Source organism: Barbus barbus, assembly GCF_936440315.1.
Source record: "Barbus barbus genome assembly, chromosome: 44".
In the NCBI taxonomy this organism is placed as follows: domain Eukaryota; kingdom Metazoa; phylum Chordata; class Actinopteri; order Cypriniformes; family Cyprinidae; genus Barbus; species Barbus barbus.
In genome coordinates, this window is record NC_136722.1 from 15,834,699 (window position 1) to 15,853,246 (window position 18,548).

At 35.4% G+C, this 18,548-nt stretch overlaps 1 protein-coding gene across 2 annotated transcripts in view; it reads right to left on the minus strand.

Annotated features, from left to right (window-relative positions):
• LOC306863509 (catenin delta-2-like) overlaps positions 1-18,548 on the minus strand; it is a gene marked incomplete at its 5' end in the record, with an annotated part of 323,056 nt that overhangs the window by 240,714 nt on the left and 63,794 nt on the right. For both annotated transcript variants that reach the window (XM_079406884.1, XM_079406883.1), the window contains one exon: positions 13,781-13,896. In XM_079406884.1, the coding sequence (XP_079263010.1) occupies positions 13,781-13,896 (116 nt within the window). The remainder of the gene's footprint in view (positions 1-13,780; positions 13,897-18,548) is intronic.

Consider the following 18,548-nt stretch of genomic DNA (forward strand, 5'->3'; position numbering starts at 1 on the left):
GTGAGATGCAAAATTGTGAGATATATATATTTATTTATTTTAGGGGTGTAACGGTTCACAAAATTCACGGTTTGGTTCGATACGTTTTCTATACGGGGGGCGGGGCAATTGGTTACGTTGCAATGTTGGAAATATTTTTGTTTTAAACCATGAAGGTGAGCCAATGGATATCACACAAGCACTTTGTGCAAAATTACTTGTGAACGTCTTAATCTCAGTCAATTCACTATAAGCAGAAAGTGACGAGACGACGAGTGACAGATCTACTTCAACATATGCTGATAACAGTATAGCCTATAGCTGTTTTCATTTATTTCCTTAATATTTCTATTGTGGCCCGCACATAGTGGGAAAAAAAACAAAAACAAATTGAGAAGAAACGTATTTCGTGTTAAACAGATTGTTTTTGAAAGTCGGTGCTTGAAATAAAAGCTTTTTATTTCATTGATTTTTATTGATGACTGCAGTGTTAATATTTTTATTATAGGACTATAATTCATTGTAGGCAGCCGTAGCCTATAGCCTAATATACCTGTTTTAAAAACATTTTAATTGAGGAGTAAATATAATGTTATGTTCGCAGCGCGTCAGTTATGCGTTAATTATTACTGCGGGGGGAAATTAATTGTACTTTTAATTTAATAATAAAAGTAACTTCATATTAATAATAGGCCTAATAAAAATAAGAATGTAACATGCCTACATTAATTGGAAATGCCAAATCCTCTTATTATTGCCAATAATTTATGTTTTTGACAATATCTCTGGCATATATGTTGTCTTTCGATGCACCCCAGCAAGGGGACGTTATCGCGGGGCAGACAGCACGTTGCCTGTTACGTTGTTTGGGCTGTGGTGTTGAGCGCAGTGGCACTGATATTTCACACACTTTAAGCTCTTTTATTTTCCAAAAGTAATAGGATTAGTCCAACGAATCGTTCGGTTTGTAATGCGTACCGAACCGATACTTGTATTGAACGGTTCGGTACGCATTACAAACCGAACGATTCGTTGGATGTATGTATAAAACAGGTGTATGTATAATCCAGTATATGTGTGAGAGAAAATAATTTGATTGAAATCTGTAAAGGCCTGAGCTCAAGCTGGCTGAGTAAACATCAGCACTAATAGAGGAGGAAGGCTCCCCCGTAGCAAGCACACAGTTGGAAATCAATGAACTCATCAAAAAATCTTACGGGAGATTTTATCAACAGGATTATAACGGCTCTGATTAATTTAAGATTCTTTGTGCAAGACAAACTTCAACCTCTAACGTGCTGCACTTCTGTAACCTGTCGGTCTATATGCTAATTCAAGTAAGTGTCAGATTCAGAACTGCTGCTGAAGTCTGTGAACTTGCAGGAAACATTGCCTTTAATGAGTCATTTCTCCGGTATATTACACGCTGTTCCCAATTAGTGCGGCCAGCTGAGTTCTACGCATTGATCAGAGTGATTCGCTGACCTCATCAAATCTGTTGTGTTTGTTCACTGTGGAACTGAACTTGAAGACACAATAAGAAATGTCCAATGTGATTCAATACAATCACTTTTTCACAACATGAGGGAACAATGAGCGTTTCAGTTTATCTGGAGGTTCATTAGGTTGAGCTGACAAATTTAACAATGAATGCAACTCGTATTTTCAAAAAAACAAAAACCAAAAAAAAAACCAAGACCACACGAAATACAAAATAGCCAATCATTGGGACTTTTTTTGGTTACACTTTATTTCGATAGTCCACTTTAGACATTCTACTAACTATAAGTAACTTTGTAACTACATGTCATAAAGTGTTACCCTTTTTTTTGTGACATGAGATACTGAATTTGGGACTTTCATTAGTTGTCAGTTATAATCATCAAAATTAAAGGAAATAAACATTTGAAATATATCAGTCTGTGTGTAATGAATGAATCTAGTATACAAGTTTCACTTTTTGAATGGTATTACTGAAATAAATCAACTTTTTCATGATATTCTAATTTTATGACCAGCACCTGTATATATATATATATATATATATATATATATATATATATATATGAGAAACAAAAAAATAAATAAATGCAGGCACTGTTCAAACATCTATAAACAAATGTAGGCTACGTGTTTATTTTAGCACTTCCGTCAGTGAACATGGCTACACGCAGCCTGCAAAACACTAGGCTATCAATGAAATAATACAGTTAAATAAGAAAGTAGCCTAAATAATTCATAACAACTTCAATCACATGCTGGAAAATCTGCTTTGGCCTGATAACAATTAGAACGCAAACACTACTTAAGCTTACCTTGGCTTTTATATAATGTTAGATTTAAAATTCCTACATGTTGATATTGTCCAGTTTAAGGGAGGAACTCATTGGTGTTACGATGTTTCCAGCTGCACTGAACACGCATTCAGATGGAGTGCTTGTGGCCGTGGCCAGGTATCTTGCCTCGTTATTCCATCACCAAGCAAGCGGGTCTTCGCTGGCCTCCTCTCGCAAATAGCAACTAGAAACGGCTCGAGATACGAAGTGCTCGCACATTTAACACTTAACGTGATGCATAGGGATGGCTCGATGCCATAATTTTGGCTTCGGTACAATACCAGAATATAATACCTCGGTATCGATACTAAATTGATACCATAGGTGGCAAATAACCAGCCTCAAAAGATAAGTGAATTTAAAACAATTTTATTAAAATATTAATAAAAACAGATTTGTATCTTAAATACCTTTGTATCAAACTAACAAAAAACTTACAGAGAACATAGGTTACATTTTGATGTTGGAGAAAAAAAAAAATAGGCTAACTGAAGCAATAAGATGAAAATATATTCAAATCTTATCTTTTCAGTGCAAACAAAATGTCTCAATGTAACAAAAAACCTTCCGGGAACATAGGTTTGAAAAAAAAAAAACCTAAGTTGCGCAATTAATGCAACAAATATTGCTTTATTGTAAAGCGTTCATACTCTTTTTAGTCTAGTCAAGTTTCAGTCAACTAAAAGTCTGAGCATTTTAGTCTTATTTTAGTCAGAATTATCCATGACTATTTTCGTTTAGGTTTAGTCGACGAAAACTGATGACATTTTAGTCTAGTTTTATATATATATATATATATATATATATATATATATATATAAAAGGTTGCCCTTTTAATATTGGACATGTGACATCAAGTGAAAAACAAATTTGTTTAAATTTATGATGAAGATCTGATATGATTCAAAAACATTGACATGCATTTAAACACTACAGAAAACTTGATTTTTATGCCATTTTTACATTCCCAAATTAAGGTTTTGGGAGATCTGGTCAGATCTAGTTCACTTTTGTGTGCGAATTCGCACACAAACACACACACACACACACACACACACACACACACACACACACACACACACACACACACACAAACACAAAGTGAAGGCACTTCTTTAGATGACTATCAACTCTAGCCACCAAAATCAAACCAATCTCTTTCAAACTGAGCAGCGGTTCATCCCCCTAATGAAGAATCCTTTCAAAGTAGCCCAATGTGCCTAACAGGCCCAGTTAGCGTTAGACCGTGTGTGGCAAACAGCAGTTAAGCGCGTGATGGGTGGCTCGGGAGCACACACAGGAGATTAGATGACACACACTGGTCCTTCTCATTAGCCACAGGGACCACATACACAGAGAAATTGCTGACCACTGAGGGCTTTTACAAATGCTGACATGTGGCCCCGTAACTGACCTCATGGTTCAGCGCGAGCTTGCATGTGCCATACACACACAAACACACTCTCTAACCAATATGTCCAGTGATCCCCTACAGAAAGAAAGAGAAAAATCAATGTTGTGTGTTTCACAGGCCACTGCGAGCTAATGAAAGTCATTCATTATACCAGCCAGCTACCAAAACACTTTATACTTCCTCTAAACGCTTTATACCAAACCATCTATTATCTTCTTTTTTCCCCTTTTCCTCTCATCACATGCAAATGATTGTTTTAAACACAATAAAGCATTCATTTAGAGGTCAAGTTCACTCCTCTTCCTCCATTACAGCACATTTTTCCAGTGATCTGCATATTAATGTTGGCCTTATCTACTTGTTAGTACTTGTTTGTTTTGGCCCAAGTAATGGAATCTAATTGTGTCCAGTAGTAGCCAACTAAACCCCTGAACATTTTAAATGAAAATGGATTAATGTGCCAATAGATAATAAAAAAAATGTATAAAGCAGAAATTGTTTCATGTATTTAATTGATGTTGTATTTTATTAATTAATTTAGAGTTAATATATTTTTTTAATTTAACAAAGGATTTTTTTTTAAATCCTTTGCTATATACTGTGCATAACATAGATTTATTTTTAAAGAAGTCTCTCAAAGCCACCAAGGCTGCACTTATTTGATCAAAAATACCATAATAATTGTAATATTGTGAAATATTTTTAGTTATTATTATTAGTAGTAAGTAATTTTCAGTGGGAGAAATTTTCAGTGGGAGGGGTTTTCAGTGGGAGAAATTAATGTAAAATGTACAAAATAGCAGAAAGCAGCATGTATAATATTAATGAAAACGATTAAATAATCAATTCCAAATCATTTTAAATATGTCATGCATGTTCAACTCAACTGCTAATGCTACTGTACCTTGTCATTGTCTGTCTTTGGCATAGGCATAACTGAGGCATAATTGAAAATCAAGGCTTGGTAATATTGGAAGGGCTTTGATGATATAATTTTTCTCATAATGTCATTCTATAAGTGTGGGTAATTTTGTTCAGAGTCATCGTGGTCCCTTATGAGCACAGGCTCTAAGAAGCTTATTATGGCATTATGAAGTAAAACCTTCAAAATGTCCTTCCAGTGAGCAGTTTCCCAGCAGTTACGGCATCCATTGCTTCAGTCTGGACAAAAATACATAATCACAATATCACAACAATAAAGAATCTACTCAAACTCCCAAATTTCAATTCATTTCCACCATTGATTCTTGGTCTAATAGTAAAAACAGACAAGTTTAGTATCACTGCCATTGCACAGAGGTGCTAATATACGTTTATCTAGCCATCCTTTGATCCGAAAATGAGACTTCAATTTCTAGAAAACATCCAAGGAAATATCCTGATAATTCATTTTTTTCCCCCTCCAATTTATTCCTGTTTGTAGTCACATGGTCTTTAGCATAATGACTTCCACCAACTTACACTTTAAGCACAACCTTTCCCGTTTAAAAGATACGCGCAGAACTTCAGCTGAAGCAAAATGGACAGTCATGCTTTCAGGCGAAGCAATTCACCACGGTACATTATTGCACTGGAGCGCTGACTGGCAACCCATTATCCAATTTGAATAATAACACATTGCCTTCAGCCTGAGAGCTACGGAAGTCTCGGCTCTAAAAATGTAGCATAGAATAGTGTGAAAGAGCTTTGCCTTAATGTCCTCTCTGTAGGTTACAGCAGCCGTTTAGTGAAGAGAAACCTGAAGTGGACCACCCGCCCGCACACACACACTCACACTTAACTGGGACAGCAGATGTTCAGCGGGAAAGATGCTGAATGAATCTAACCATGCACAAACACAAACAAACAAGAGGTTAAATATGCTCTGCAGCGAAGGAGTAAATTTAAGAAGAGCTTCATTAATGCAAAGGTAACAGTGCTTCTATAAATATAAAAGTTTTCTGGTGTGAGTTTATAAAAATAAAATGTTCAGTGCTTCTTTGCACATTGAGAAATTAAGCTGGATGTCTTCGTATTAATGGAGGTCTCTGCAAACGTACAAAAGACAGAGGGGATCTCTATAAAAAAGATAAAAAAAAGGTAAAACATGATGTGCATAAGAAATAAAATATTGTGGCCACATATTAAGAATTTGTTCCTATGTTTTAGTTAAATTGTGGCCATGTTGTACCATTTCTAATTGTTTTATGTAGCTATTAACTAATTAAAGGAATAGTTCACCCAGAAATTAAAATTTGCTGAAAATTTACTCAAAATGTAGATTAGTTTATTCATCAGAACAGATTTGGAGAAATTTTGCATTACATCACTTGCTCACCAATGGATCCTCTGCAGTGAATGGGTGCCGTGAGAACGAGAGACCAAACAGCTGATGTGATGGAAAATTACTTACTTATTCTGTTTATTCTGTTCTAAAAGCTTCTTCTGTGTCTTTATTCATGCTCATGTTGATACCACGTGTCAAACAGTGTGAGACAAGAAATGTAATTTATGTTAGCCAGGGGTCCCATAAAAAGGAATGAATGAGAGATATGCACTGCAATTGGTTAATAAGAGAGCATCCTGGTATATTTTAGAGTATAAAAGATTGGGACAATGGATTGTCTTTTGCCACACACTCTGCAGATGCGCTGTATGACTGTTTGAGTCTTTATCTCTGACCATATAAAGTGAAACTTTCAAACATTCAATAACACTGATGAAAACATCACAATAATCCACAAGTAACCACACAACACCAGTCCATCAATTAACATATTATGAAGTGAAAAACTGCATATTTGTAATAACAAATCCATCATTAAGACATTATCAACTTCAAACATCTATCTATAATATTGCTTTCTCCATTAAAAAGGTCATCTTTTCTGAATCAGGAGAGAAATATGCACAGATCAAGCAGCATTTACAAGCAAAAACAGTCCAAAACCGTTCTAAACAAATATGTTGGTGATGTGCAAAGACAACAGGGCATGGACATTTTGTTAACTGGACGAAGCATTATTATAGATTATGGAGTGGTATTTTGGCCAGAAGCAATAGTTTAAGGTTAAAATGCCATAATGATGGGAGTCGTTTCTTATAAATGTGTAGCTTTTCTCTTCACAAGTAATTGATGGACTGGTGTCATGTGGATTACTTGTAGATCATTATGATGTTTTATGAGCTGATTGAACTCTCAATCTGACGGCAGCCATTAACTGCAGAGGATCCATTTGCAAACAAGAGATGTAATGCTAAATTATTTCAAATCTCACAACTGTGTCTTAACAGTATGTCACAATTTATCTGAATTTCACCAAACCATTACTTTATTTCATATATTTGTGACATTAAATCTCATAATTTAAAATCAGTGATGCCCCCCCCCCCACAACAACTGTGACTTTTTCACAATTGCAAGCTGTACTTTTTCATTTGAGGTGGAAGCAGGGTTTAACAGATCTCTTTACCTTTAAGCACACAGATTTAAATTTGGCTGAAAGCTTCCAGCTGACTTTAATATGCAGTGAGCGAGAGGAGTTTTGGGTGAAAAATGGAAATGCACAGAGAGACCTTTGGGAAAAATCGGCCACATAGAGAACACATAGTCAGACATGTTATTCAGCGATGACCTTTCACTAAACACTGCCTGCTGTTCGCCAGGCACTGAGAGAAAAAGATGGAGGAAGAGAAATAAATGAAAGGGGGCTACAGAGATAGAGCCAATGCATCAACAACCATAACTGCAACATTTAATATTAATATTGAGGATGTTAATATCTTCTCCATACTCCCATCTGTGCACTAAAAATTATCCATATACTAATACTGATGCCCATTGTGAATAAAAACATATTTAAGTCCCAAAGCAAATTTCTAATTTCTCAATTTGAAAATGCCTACCTAGACAGCATTTTTGTGTGTTATAAATATGTTTAAATTTGGCTAGTCTCACAAAAATTTATCTAGAACATGCCTAAGATTAGTGGTCAACCGATATGGGTTTTTTGTCAGCAGATGCCGATATCTTGGAGAGCAGGGTGGCCCAATGGCCGATAAAAAAGCAGATATAATTGTATTTATTTTAATTAATATTTAAGAAATTTGAAATCATTTTAAAATTGATTAAACAATAAATGTGTAAAATAAACATACTAATGCTTTAGATGACTAAGTATTTTTCACTAATAAATAATTATTTAATAAAAATATAATTAAAAAGGAAGTAAACACTGTAACCAACAGGCCACTCAGTATTCTAGGAAGTTTGTGTGCATTGGAAATAATTTTTTCAAATAAAGCCAAAGTAACACTCATTTTACATACAGCACACAGTGAAAATGACATGAATATGACAGTGGACAAATGCATAAAGCAATTTGAAATCACGAGTTTAAAGTTTGTCGATTGCGTGTCTCCAGTGAAGCTGAACTCTCCCCCTGTCCGCATTCAATTCGCACGGACCGATCGTCACGCAGAGAACACACAATCATGCAGGAAATAAATGCACACTTCAGCAAATGAGAAAGTATTATAATGTTTGCCTTTCTACTACAAATAATATAAAAGTAATCGTTATAATACTTATTTTATATAATTTCGAGTAAAATCACAGGCTTCGCTTATCCCGTGCGAATGCACCACATGAAATTATATACTAATCCCGTGCGAATAGGTCTTATGACAGCTAAAAAAGATGGCTTAAAATTGTTTAAAATAAGACTCCTTTTTAATTAGGTGCACCGATTTCCAAAAATGCTGTCTAGGTAGGCAGCTCACTTATTTTAGAGACAGCCACTGTTGAAAATGCCCGAATGGAGAGCTGATGGGAAGCAGCAGTTGATTGAGAGAAGCAGGTCTATCTCACTTCCTGATGTCTGCTATCTCTCAAAGTTATTTCCAAACGCTCAGCTTCAGGAGATTGACTGTCAAACGGAAGCAATGTCTCCTGACAGAATAAAGACTAAAGGTTATTCCTTCAAAATATTTTACCATCCAACCTGAGAGAGATGAGAGAGTTGTGATAGACAAGTGCTGAACGATTAGTCAAATTTACCTGTGAGCCTGTTAAAAGCAAATCAACTTAGAAATATGTTTTGCTTTAGGAGAGTTCCCACCAAACCAAAATAGAGGAAAACATGACACCGCAGAAGGAGGAAAAGTGACTGGGTATGTGTTTGTGTGTAATCACGTAATTGGGTAGGCCGTGCTCCAGACAGCCGTGAACCAGACTGATCCGGTGCCAGAGAGTGACTGGATTTACAGCAGTAACACACATGAATCACACTCAGTGTTTACTCAACTCTGTGTGCCGCTACTGAAAACATAGAAAAACACAAGCAAAAAGAAAAACTAAATGCGCACCAGGTTTAAATTGGTTTTTGGCCATGAGGTTTCCAATTATACAAGACATGTGCGTCATGTTTACAGTCAAAAATGTCTCATTTGCATTTTTACGCTCGTGAAAAGATTAGCAGACACATTTCAGCTTATTTCATGCTCAGAAAATAACAGTCTTAAGGTCCATCCAGAAACTACCCAGACTTGTACAGTAAACCCTTTTTTTTTTTAGTTTTTTTCAATGTGCATCTTCCCTGCATGCTGAGCCCAGTGAGCCAAGCGTCTCTTTATCAACTCTACCCAGAATTCCCAGGAGACTCATTTGACAATCAAGGCTGGTCTACTGTAATAGCATCTCCAGTCTGTTCGGGCTTCCAAACTGACAGACTGATAAGTCATTGCTAGCAGACACTGGCTCCGTGTCTGTCTGGCTCAGGTATCAAACCCAACAATATGCAACAGATGGTAGAAACACAAACATCATAAACACACAACTAAAGATGGAAGACAAAACAGTAACACTTTCTGTTTATATATGGAATGTATGAAACATTGTCTGTTATGGTTTCATAAATAACTGTAGAGATAAAGTTAAAATGCATTAAACAGTATAATACATACTGCATTATATGATAATAAATTTACAACATGCAATATACACTTTATGCATCTTTTTAATAATGGTTACTAACAGTGGTTACTATTATTTATGAAAATTGATTATTGGGTGAACCACACAAAATAAATAACTATAAATTAATGAGGTGTTTTAATACGACTATAAAAGGTTTTTGTATAATATATAGGCCTATATTTTTTAATTATTTAATTTTATTTATAATTAAGAAGTTTTGTAAATTATGTATAATGTGACATTGCAAAAAATCTTTACAGTCCCAAAAAGTGACTTAATTTAAGCAAAATATAATATAATATAACATAATATAATATAACAAAATAATGCTAAAGGAATTAAATAATATTTGCTGTGCTGCAATGAATTATCACTGATTGAAATACTAAAAACAATATACTGTAAATATTGGGGGGGGGGGGGGTCAAAACACGATGGTAGAAAATGCAGAATAATTTATTTTTTAGAAATGTAATGAAAATATTATCCAAAAATATTGGATAATAAATTACCCAAAACTATTAGATAATTGGATAATAAATATTATCCTAAAATTATTTATTTTCATTTTATTTCTTAATGTATTTATTTTGATTGATTGATTGATTGATTGATTGATTGATTGATTGATTGATTGATTGATTGATTGATTGATGGATTAAAATGTTACCAGAAATTGTGACCGATAAGTTAGACCGATAACACTTCTGACTTTTCTATGTAGCTGTACTGCATATTAGAAAACAGATTTTCATTCCGTCCAAGTTCACGTGTTGCAATTATGGTTTCCTCTCTGTAGCCAGGGCGGTGACTAGTAGTCAGGGGCATGGCCAATCAGGTTGTTTGAGCTTTTAAGCAGGCACCTGAAAGGATGCCTGAAGATGGGGTCCGATCTTTTTGTGTGGAAGTGCCAGTCTGGTAGCACTTCCCTGTTCTTTGGTGCATGGACATGGTCTAGGTGAGCAGGTAGGCTAATTGAATATTGATTGTTTGGCCTTGTGTTCACAATGCTTTTTATTAAATTAGGTTTTGTTTTTAATGCAGACAAACATCGTGCTGTCCTTTGTACGTGTAGTACCTCTGTATTTGATTGTGCACATGGTCCGGGCGAGCAGGTAGGCTAAACGAACATAGGTTGTTTTGCTAATAAAGCCTTGTTTTATTAAAATAGGGTATTATGTTTTTAATGTAGATGTAAGCATCGTGGATTTGTTTGCTAATGGTCACGCTCATTATTCTTTGATCTGGAAAACCTTTTGGAAAATAGTTTGGGATTGATGGCGGTGTTGCAGGTAATAGCAGAGGTTTTTTAAGGGGTTTGTTAGTGTTTTGTTTTCATTATTTTAATCCCATTAAAATAATAAATTAAGCATTGGAGTCATTTTCCTTTCTCGTTTCTCGTTTCCATGTACAAAGCTGAAGTGTGGTGCCATTTGGGCTTTTGTGGTAATGTCCGCCCCGGGACTGTGGCGCGAGCGCAACCTCGGTTCTGCCGCTTGCCGCGTTGAAGAGCCTTTGCGCGGGGCGCGGCGGGCGGCAGAGTCGCCGCGCAGCTGCAGCTTTCTCTCGTAATTCGGGGGCGTTTTGTGCAGTTGGGGCGGGGCTCGCGTCGCGTCTCGGCGATTCCACGTGGAACATAAATACAAACTGAAAAACCTGTGAAATCCAAGTTGAAAAGTTCTGAGAATGTTTAACATCTGTATTTATTTCATTGTTTTACAATTTAATCTTTAGGAATCCTGCAAGCACTTTATTTTTCATTGATATTAAGCAGATGTCATTTTTTGTTCAGATCAAATGTTATGACATTGCATGTCACAATTGTAAACTTAAACCTTGAACCTTTAAAGTAGGGTCTATAAATATATATTTTTATCTTTTTATAAAATACATTTTATACATACATTTAACTAAAGAATCATGCAAGCACTTGAATATTTCCCCCTTTACTCGTACTGCACAAAAAGTGGTTCAATAATGTTGAATGTTATAGGGACTGATTATTGCAAATGCAGATCCCAGTGTGTTCTGCAGTGTGTTCTGGTTAAACTATTTTTATTTATTTATTTTTTGCTAAAGTTTACATATGGTGGTGTGTTCTTAATGACAGCTTTCCTAAAAAATATATATCCTATTCCTAAAATAAGAAATATCCCAATATATCGCCTTGCTTACAGTATCGCAATGTATCATATCGCAACCCCTGTATCGTGATGCGTAACGTATCGCCAGATTCTTGCCAATACACAGCCCTATGAGAGACCAGGTTTGAATAAGTGTTTAAATGAAAGTCTGAATCAGATAGCTATTGTGGAACGGTTCACTTATGGCAAATTAAAAGGCTTCCTTCCTCCACAAGCTCTCAATGGTAACCTTGAGGCTCTGAGCGCAGCAGGACTTCATTTCTTTCTTGCCCTGTCGTTCTCTTCAAACCGGTTAAAGACTGATTCCTTTCATAAAAGACAGCTGTGAATAGGGAGTAAAAACAGGTGGTAAAACTGAAGGACAGCCTTCTCTTAGTTTTACACAGGTACATGAACACATTGTCCCACTGAAGCGAAATTCTTAACAGTCAAACATCTTCTTACAGTGCATTTAAGAGGCTCAAGATGTTATTTGAACCTGTCCCTCACCTGAGAGTTGCTGTGACTGCAGTGAAAATGAGAGGGTCACAAAAAAAAAAAAGAGCTCAGATTCTCTTTCACTAAAACTAAAAAACTCTCACATCCAATACCAGACTCATGGAAGGTCAAGCCGCTAAGAGATGCACATAATTAACAAGTGTGAGAAAGTCAACTAAAGCTAAATGATGTTAATTGCTATTGAATGCTGGGGAAGCAAATGTGACACTCACTTAAAAGAACTCTTACATTCATTACAGATATTTTTATGCATGCATTTTTTAAAGAAAGGTGATGGAAAGTATCTCGTTCACAAATGCACACATACACAATTTATCTATAATTTCTATATTGATATTATTTTTAGTATTATTTTATTATAATAAAATAATACTGGTTGATATAGGTTAAACAAAATAAATAAAATGCATAAATATATCAAACAAACAAATAAATAAAACATTAGAAATACAAATAATAACATTTTATAACATTAAATATAACAACAAAAATATGAAGATTATTATTACTGTTAATATTCTTTATTCTATAATGATTATAATAAAATAGTACTTAATAAAATAATACTGATTTAAATAAATACTGATAAATTAAATAAATGATAGATTAAATAAATAGATAAATAAACAAACAAATAAAATACATTTAAAATATTTTAATAAAATAATACTGTTTAAATAAACTAAAATCAAATACATTTAAAAAATAATAATTGTATAACATTAAATATAACGATGATGATGATGATTATGATATTACTGTTAATATTTATTTTATACTGATTATAATAAAATAGAATATTAATAATAAAATAATACTGATTTAAATAAAACAACTAACATATTTAAATAAAATACATTTTAAAATAATATTTTTACAACATTAAATATGACAATGATGGCAATTATTTGTATTATTATTATTATTATGATTATTAACTCTATTCTGATTATAATAAAGTTTACATAAATAAATAGGTTAAGTCTTTAATACATTTTTTAATAAAAACAACAAAATCCAAGTAATGTGTATGAATCCGGGGCTCTGTCATGCAGTAAATTTCTATGAGGTTTTCTAAGGCATAAAAAGAAACCCGTTCTTCTGATGTGGAAACTAGTTTAACCTGGGTGCCCTCATGTGACAGAATTACATGTGCACATGTAGGCAAAAACATTAGCATTTAGATCCGCAAATGGAAATCCACCAACATGTGGACCCACGCACACATGTACACACTCTCTTACACATACAAACTCACGGTGCTGTATGTAAATCACAATATAAGCTGAAATTGCATGAACTCCACTCTGATCCCTGCACAAAGAAGTCAAGAATATTGTCAGGGTTTCCTTAACCGTACAATTACATCCTTCAGGCAGCATGGTCTCATTACAGAGGCTTGCTGAAGCATTAGATAGCCCCTGCACACTCCCACACAGTACATTAGCATTACCTGATACTGCTCATGCTGCCACCTGTCTCAGATCCCAGTTTGCATCGCTCCAGCTGAGTAGCCACTATCTGACGCTCTGCCTCCAGCTCTCGAGTTAATCTTTCAAACTGCAGTTCCTGAGAAACAGAGAAAGAGAGATGGTCAGTTAACAAATTTCCTTAAACGCCATTACTCTACGTCACTTATTCTTCAAAACATGAGAAGATTACTGAAATACAACATTCTTATTAAAACTGTACACAGCTGACTGTAAAAGCTGAACTAATATTGTCCACTTTGAGGAAAATACAAGTGGTATTTAATAGTGCAAAAGTTGCCATTGTGATGCTAAAGTGTTCTTATGTGTTTGTTAATGTGCTTTGAGTGTTTTACCTTGTTGCTATGCATTTTCTAAAGTAGTCTCTAATGTGTTACATTGTTTAATGTGGTGTGACCAGATCGTTGTAGTCGCCTCAGTTCAACTGAAATAAACATGAATGAATATTAGAAGGTATGTTGAAAAAACTAAATATTTTGCTAAGCATATACAATGTTACATATTCATTACATTTGTACTTAACCTGTTAGTTTTATGTTTTAGCCTATATTTTATGAATAAATCATGAAAACAAGTTGTATTAAAGTTACAGTTTAAAAGTTTATATATCAACAATAAATTGGAGTAGAAACGAACATAATATCTAAAAACTGCCTCGTGTGCAATTTAAATGTTGGTATAGAAAAAAACCTCTCTAATAATAAACAGCAATTGAATTTATTAGTTGTTCATATTAACCTTTAATATTATAGTAATGTCCCAACTGACAGGGTTTCCTATTTATTTTACAGCTTAAGTTGAGAGAGAATTATTTCCTTAAAAAAAATCACGTACTGCACCAGATGTAGTGAATTAATCGATCCAAATGAATTGATGAGTCGAATCTAGATCAGAATCTAATCGAATCAAGAGCTTGTGAATCAGAATCAAGCTTTTTTTAGCATGTTGTTTAATGATTAAAATAGACCTCACTCCATTCTGGTCTCTACATAAGGCTCAGGTTCCTCCTTCAATGCAAGTACATTAGTTCATCTGATCATTTAGAAAAGTAAAAGAACTTCTGGACGATTTGAGGCAACATATTAATACTTAAGAGTTCAGGGTTTGTTCAATCCCTAATCCTATAAACCTAAAGCAAGAACCCCTAATTACATTCAATATGTCTTTTTAAAATGTCCTATAGAGGGTACATTTTGCTCTCTCCTGTAATTAAATTCAGTTACAAACTTATTTTAGATTAGATTAAACTCTAGTCCCATAGAGAAACTTCTGTAGAATTTGTGGAGCAGCGTGTGCGCCATCTATAAATCAAACAGGCAGACCTCCGGCCGGCCCTGAGAGATGATAATCACCACTAACACCCCAACTGGGACAGAAAGTGCACCATCAGCACCAATAAAGGGCCATTCCATAACCGGACGGCTCATGTAATCACGCAGACAGCCAGCCCCAAGCTCATATGCCCCCTCCAGGCAGCCAAGATTAGAGCCTGAAGCCCGGGTACCAAAAAAAAAAGCCTTCAAAGAACATTCTATTCCTCAAATGCACTCAGAGAACGACAAAAGATCAGCGTGAGACACCAAAGTGACCCCAAACGGTCTAGAACAGGGAAATGAGGATAAAATAGGAACTCCGAAAATAATCAGAGGCTCCACAGAAGGAGTTCTTGTCACAGATACCTGTTTTAATTACAGCTGGGCAGGAGAATCGATGGGGGCCTGATCCGTAAACACATGCATACGGGGGTCATACAATTGGAGAGTTTATTGATCCAGCTCTGTAAGCCATTTGTGGACTGAATCAGATGATGGTGTGTCCCGCCAGGGCCTATTTCCAGACACCAAAACAACAATTTATCCATTTTTTCCTATATTCAATTCTAAAACACCCCTCTTCATCTGCACTAAATCAGCTCTCAGCCAGCAAACCACAAAAGTGCAGCAAATTAAACTGCTTTCTTCTCTGTCTCGCTCTCTCGACTCTCTCTTTCTCACACCGTTCACACTTCTCCCATGAGATTTTTCGTTTCTCACATTTGTGCAGTTCAGGACACTGACACATTAAAAGAGGATATGGACTGTGGAATGCATCCTGCCCACAGAGAGATACATCCTAAGTAATTAAATCTAAAGAAAGATGCCTTTGCATGGCTGTGCTCTCCATTTAATAGAGCTTTTTTTTCAGATAAGTCGAAGCAATATATTGAATAATAACAGTATATTGTGTAGGAGATAAAGCAACATGGCTATGATTGTAATGTGCAACACTTGGCAACTATGTTTTCTAAAGACTGTGTCATAAAGTTAGTTATGCATTCCCTCCTGTCTCATTACATTGTAAGCGCTGAGACATTTTTATGCCTTATGACTCTTATTTAAAATTCAAAAACAGTTGCGTTGGTAAGTTTGTTCATTAGCTTAAATCAGTTCAAACTGGTTCAAATATTCAGATATACAAAGCACCTAAGGGGACATGGTGATGGAAATTAAATTGTTAGCTTTATATTGAAAAACAGATTTCTACTGTATTTTACCTTTTGCATTAAACAATTTGAATCTACTTGGGGGGAAAAAATCTGTTCGGTTGCAAAGATGGTTCCTCTGACCAAAAACAAAACCCTATTTTTAATTCACAAATCTTAGATCGGTAACACTTTACCTAAAACCTTTATGTATAATGCATTGTAAAAGTAGTTTTAATGCATTAATTATGCCTTGTAATGCACCATATAATGCATTGCACAATCTCATGAATACATGTAACCACAGTTAAAACATAACACTTATCAATTCATTGTTACACTATGCATTATAAATTTGGTTATAATTATTTACGACAAGATATAATGTATTACAATGCACATTATGAATAATTATAATTCATTATACCCTCTAACAACACTTTATAATGCATTATACATAAAGGCTATACGTAAAGTGTTATCATTAAATCTATTTAACTACCAAATATTAAAAGCACACTAAATATTTAAAACAGAAAAATATTGATACTGTAGTAATTGCATTAGCCTATAATCCAAGGTAGTTTAAAGTAGATATTCTGGAGCAATAACACTATCAAACAAGTTGAATTAATGTCACAAATCACTAATAAAGAAGAAAATCCAGCAATACCTGTTGATCAGAGTTAAAAGAAAATAAGTTTAACTAATGCATAATTCAAATTTTAAAAATGAGCACTGATACCCAAGTCTGACTGAAACCTACCAATTAAAACCAGTATAAATAAGATTTAAAATCCAATCAGTGAGAATTAGCGCCAATGAATGGATGTATTATGCCATACCTAATGAGAAACACAACAGATGTCCAAGAGGAAAAGAAAAAACAACTTGCACAACATCTTAACCGAATATCACTATATTAGCAAAGCATACATATAATCCAGTTAAAGTTCAGAAACTTCCAACTCACCCTTTAAATCAGAAACCTTTTCTTCCTTCCTTTTCCAGCACAAATCAGGAAAAAACAGCCGTACCTCGTATCACACCACACCCGAGCAACCGGTCGCAGAGATCAGTGTAAAGCCAACCCGTCGACCATCCTTCCACTTAGCTCTTCCCATTAGAGAAATTCCTCAACATATTACAGGTGCGGCCGGTCTGCCAGCCGCAGCTTCCAAGCACCTCGCGCACAACACTGGCTCATCTCAGCCACAAAGGTGCAACAGAGGACCCAGCGCCCCCCTCTGGCATTATTTATGCAATGTTTCATTGCCAAATGTCCCGCCCACCAGCCAGACTGCCAAAGCGAGTGTCCCTCCAATCGCTCTCCCGTCTGCCCCTTTTCGCACGACAGTTTGTGCCCGGCACCTCAAAGACCGGGCGAGAATTTCGAGCACCTTTGGGGTGAAACGCTAAATGCCTCTCTCTCCTTATCCATCCGTCCATCCCTCTGAATGCTGAAAAGCCTGAGAACTTTCACTGTCTGTTCTACATCAATACTAGCCTGGAAGTCGGCGTTCCTGAGAGAGACAGAACGATTTATCTAAAGCGCTGCTGTGTCGGAATATGTTTAAACACAATGGAGACCCTGTGTGTATTATCTGAGAGAGGGATGCCAGAGCGTTTCGGCAGCCAAAACTTCTCCAGCCCTTTTAGCGCTACCAGATATTCATTATTTATTGAAAGGACACTATTTCACAGCATACAGCTAAATGGCCTGTCGGGCTGCGGTCAGAGTAAATGAGAGATGGTATTGCGTTTAACTAAACCAATCCAAGCTTCATAAAAGCAAGGGTTTCAGAGGTTTAGTTGCTGCAGCAACGAGTGGGAAAATAATACTGACAGCCTGCTTTGTGTTCCCTCAATAGGGCTGGTCAGTGATGAAAGCTGATTGATAAAAGGTTACTCTCACCGTTTTCATGCATACCAAGTGCGCTGTCACCCTAATATGCTCCTCTCTTCCGTCTGAGCTCTCCATCCTTACAGATGAGCAGGAGAAGACGGTCAGGAAAATTTCAAGGGAATGAGATGCTCTTCATTAGGGAATCACAATACACTGGTATTGAAGATTTTTCTTAATTTATAGGGCAATATACAATATTGAATTGTGAATGTTTGTTCCTCTCGTTTTTGCATTTAGATTACCATTGCTGTCTTTTAAAACTCAAAGTTAACCTTTAAAAACACTATTAAACTTAATAACATGACAATTGTAATTTCAAAATAAACATGAAAATTACTTTAAACAATTAAAGTAATTGGCTTTA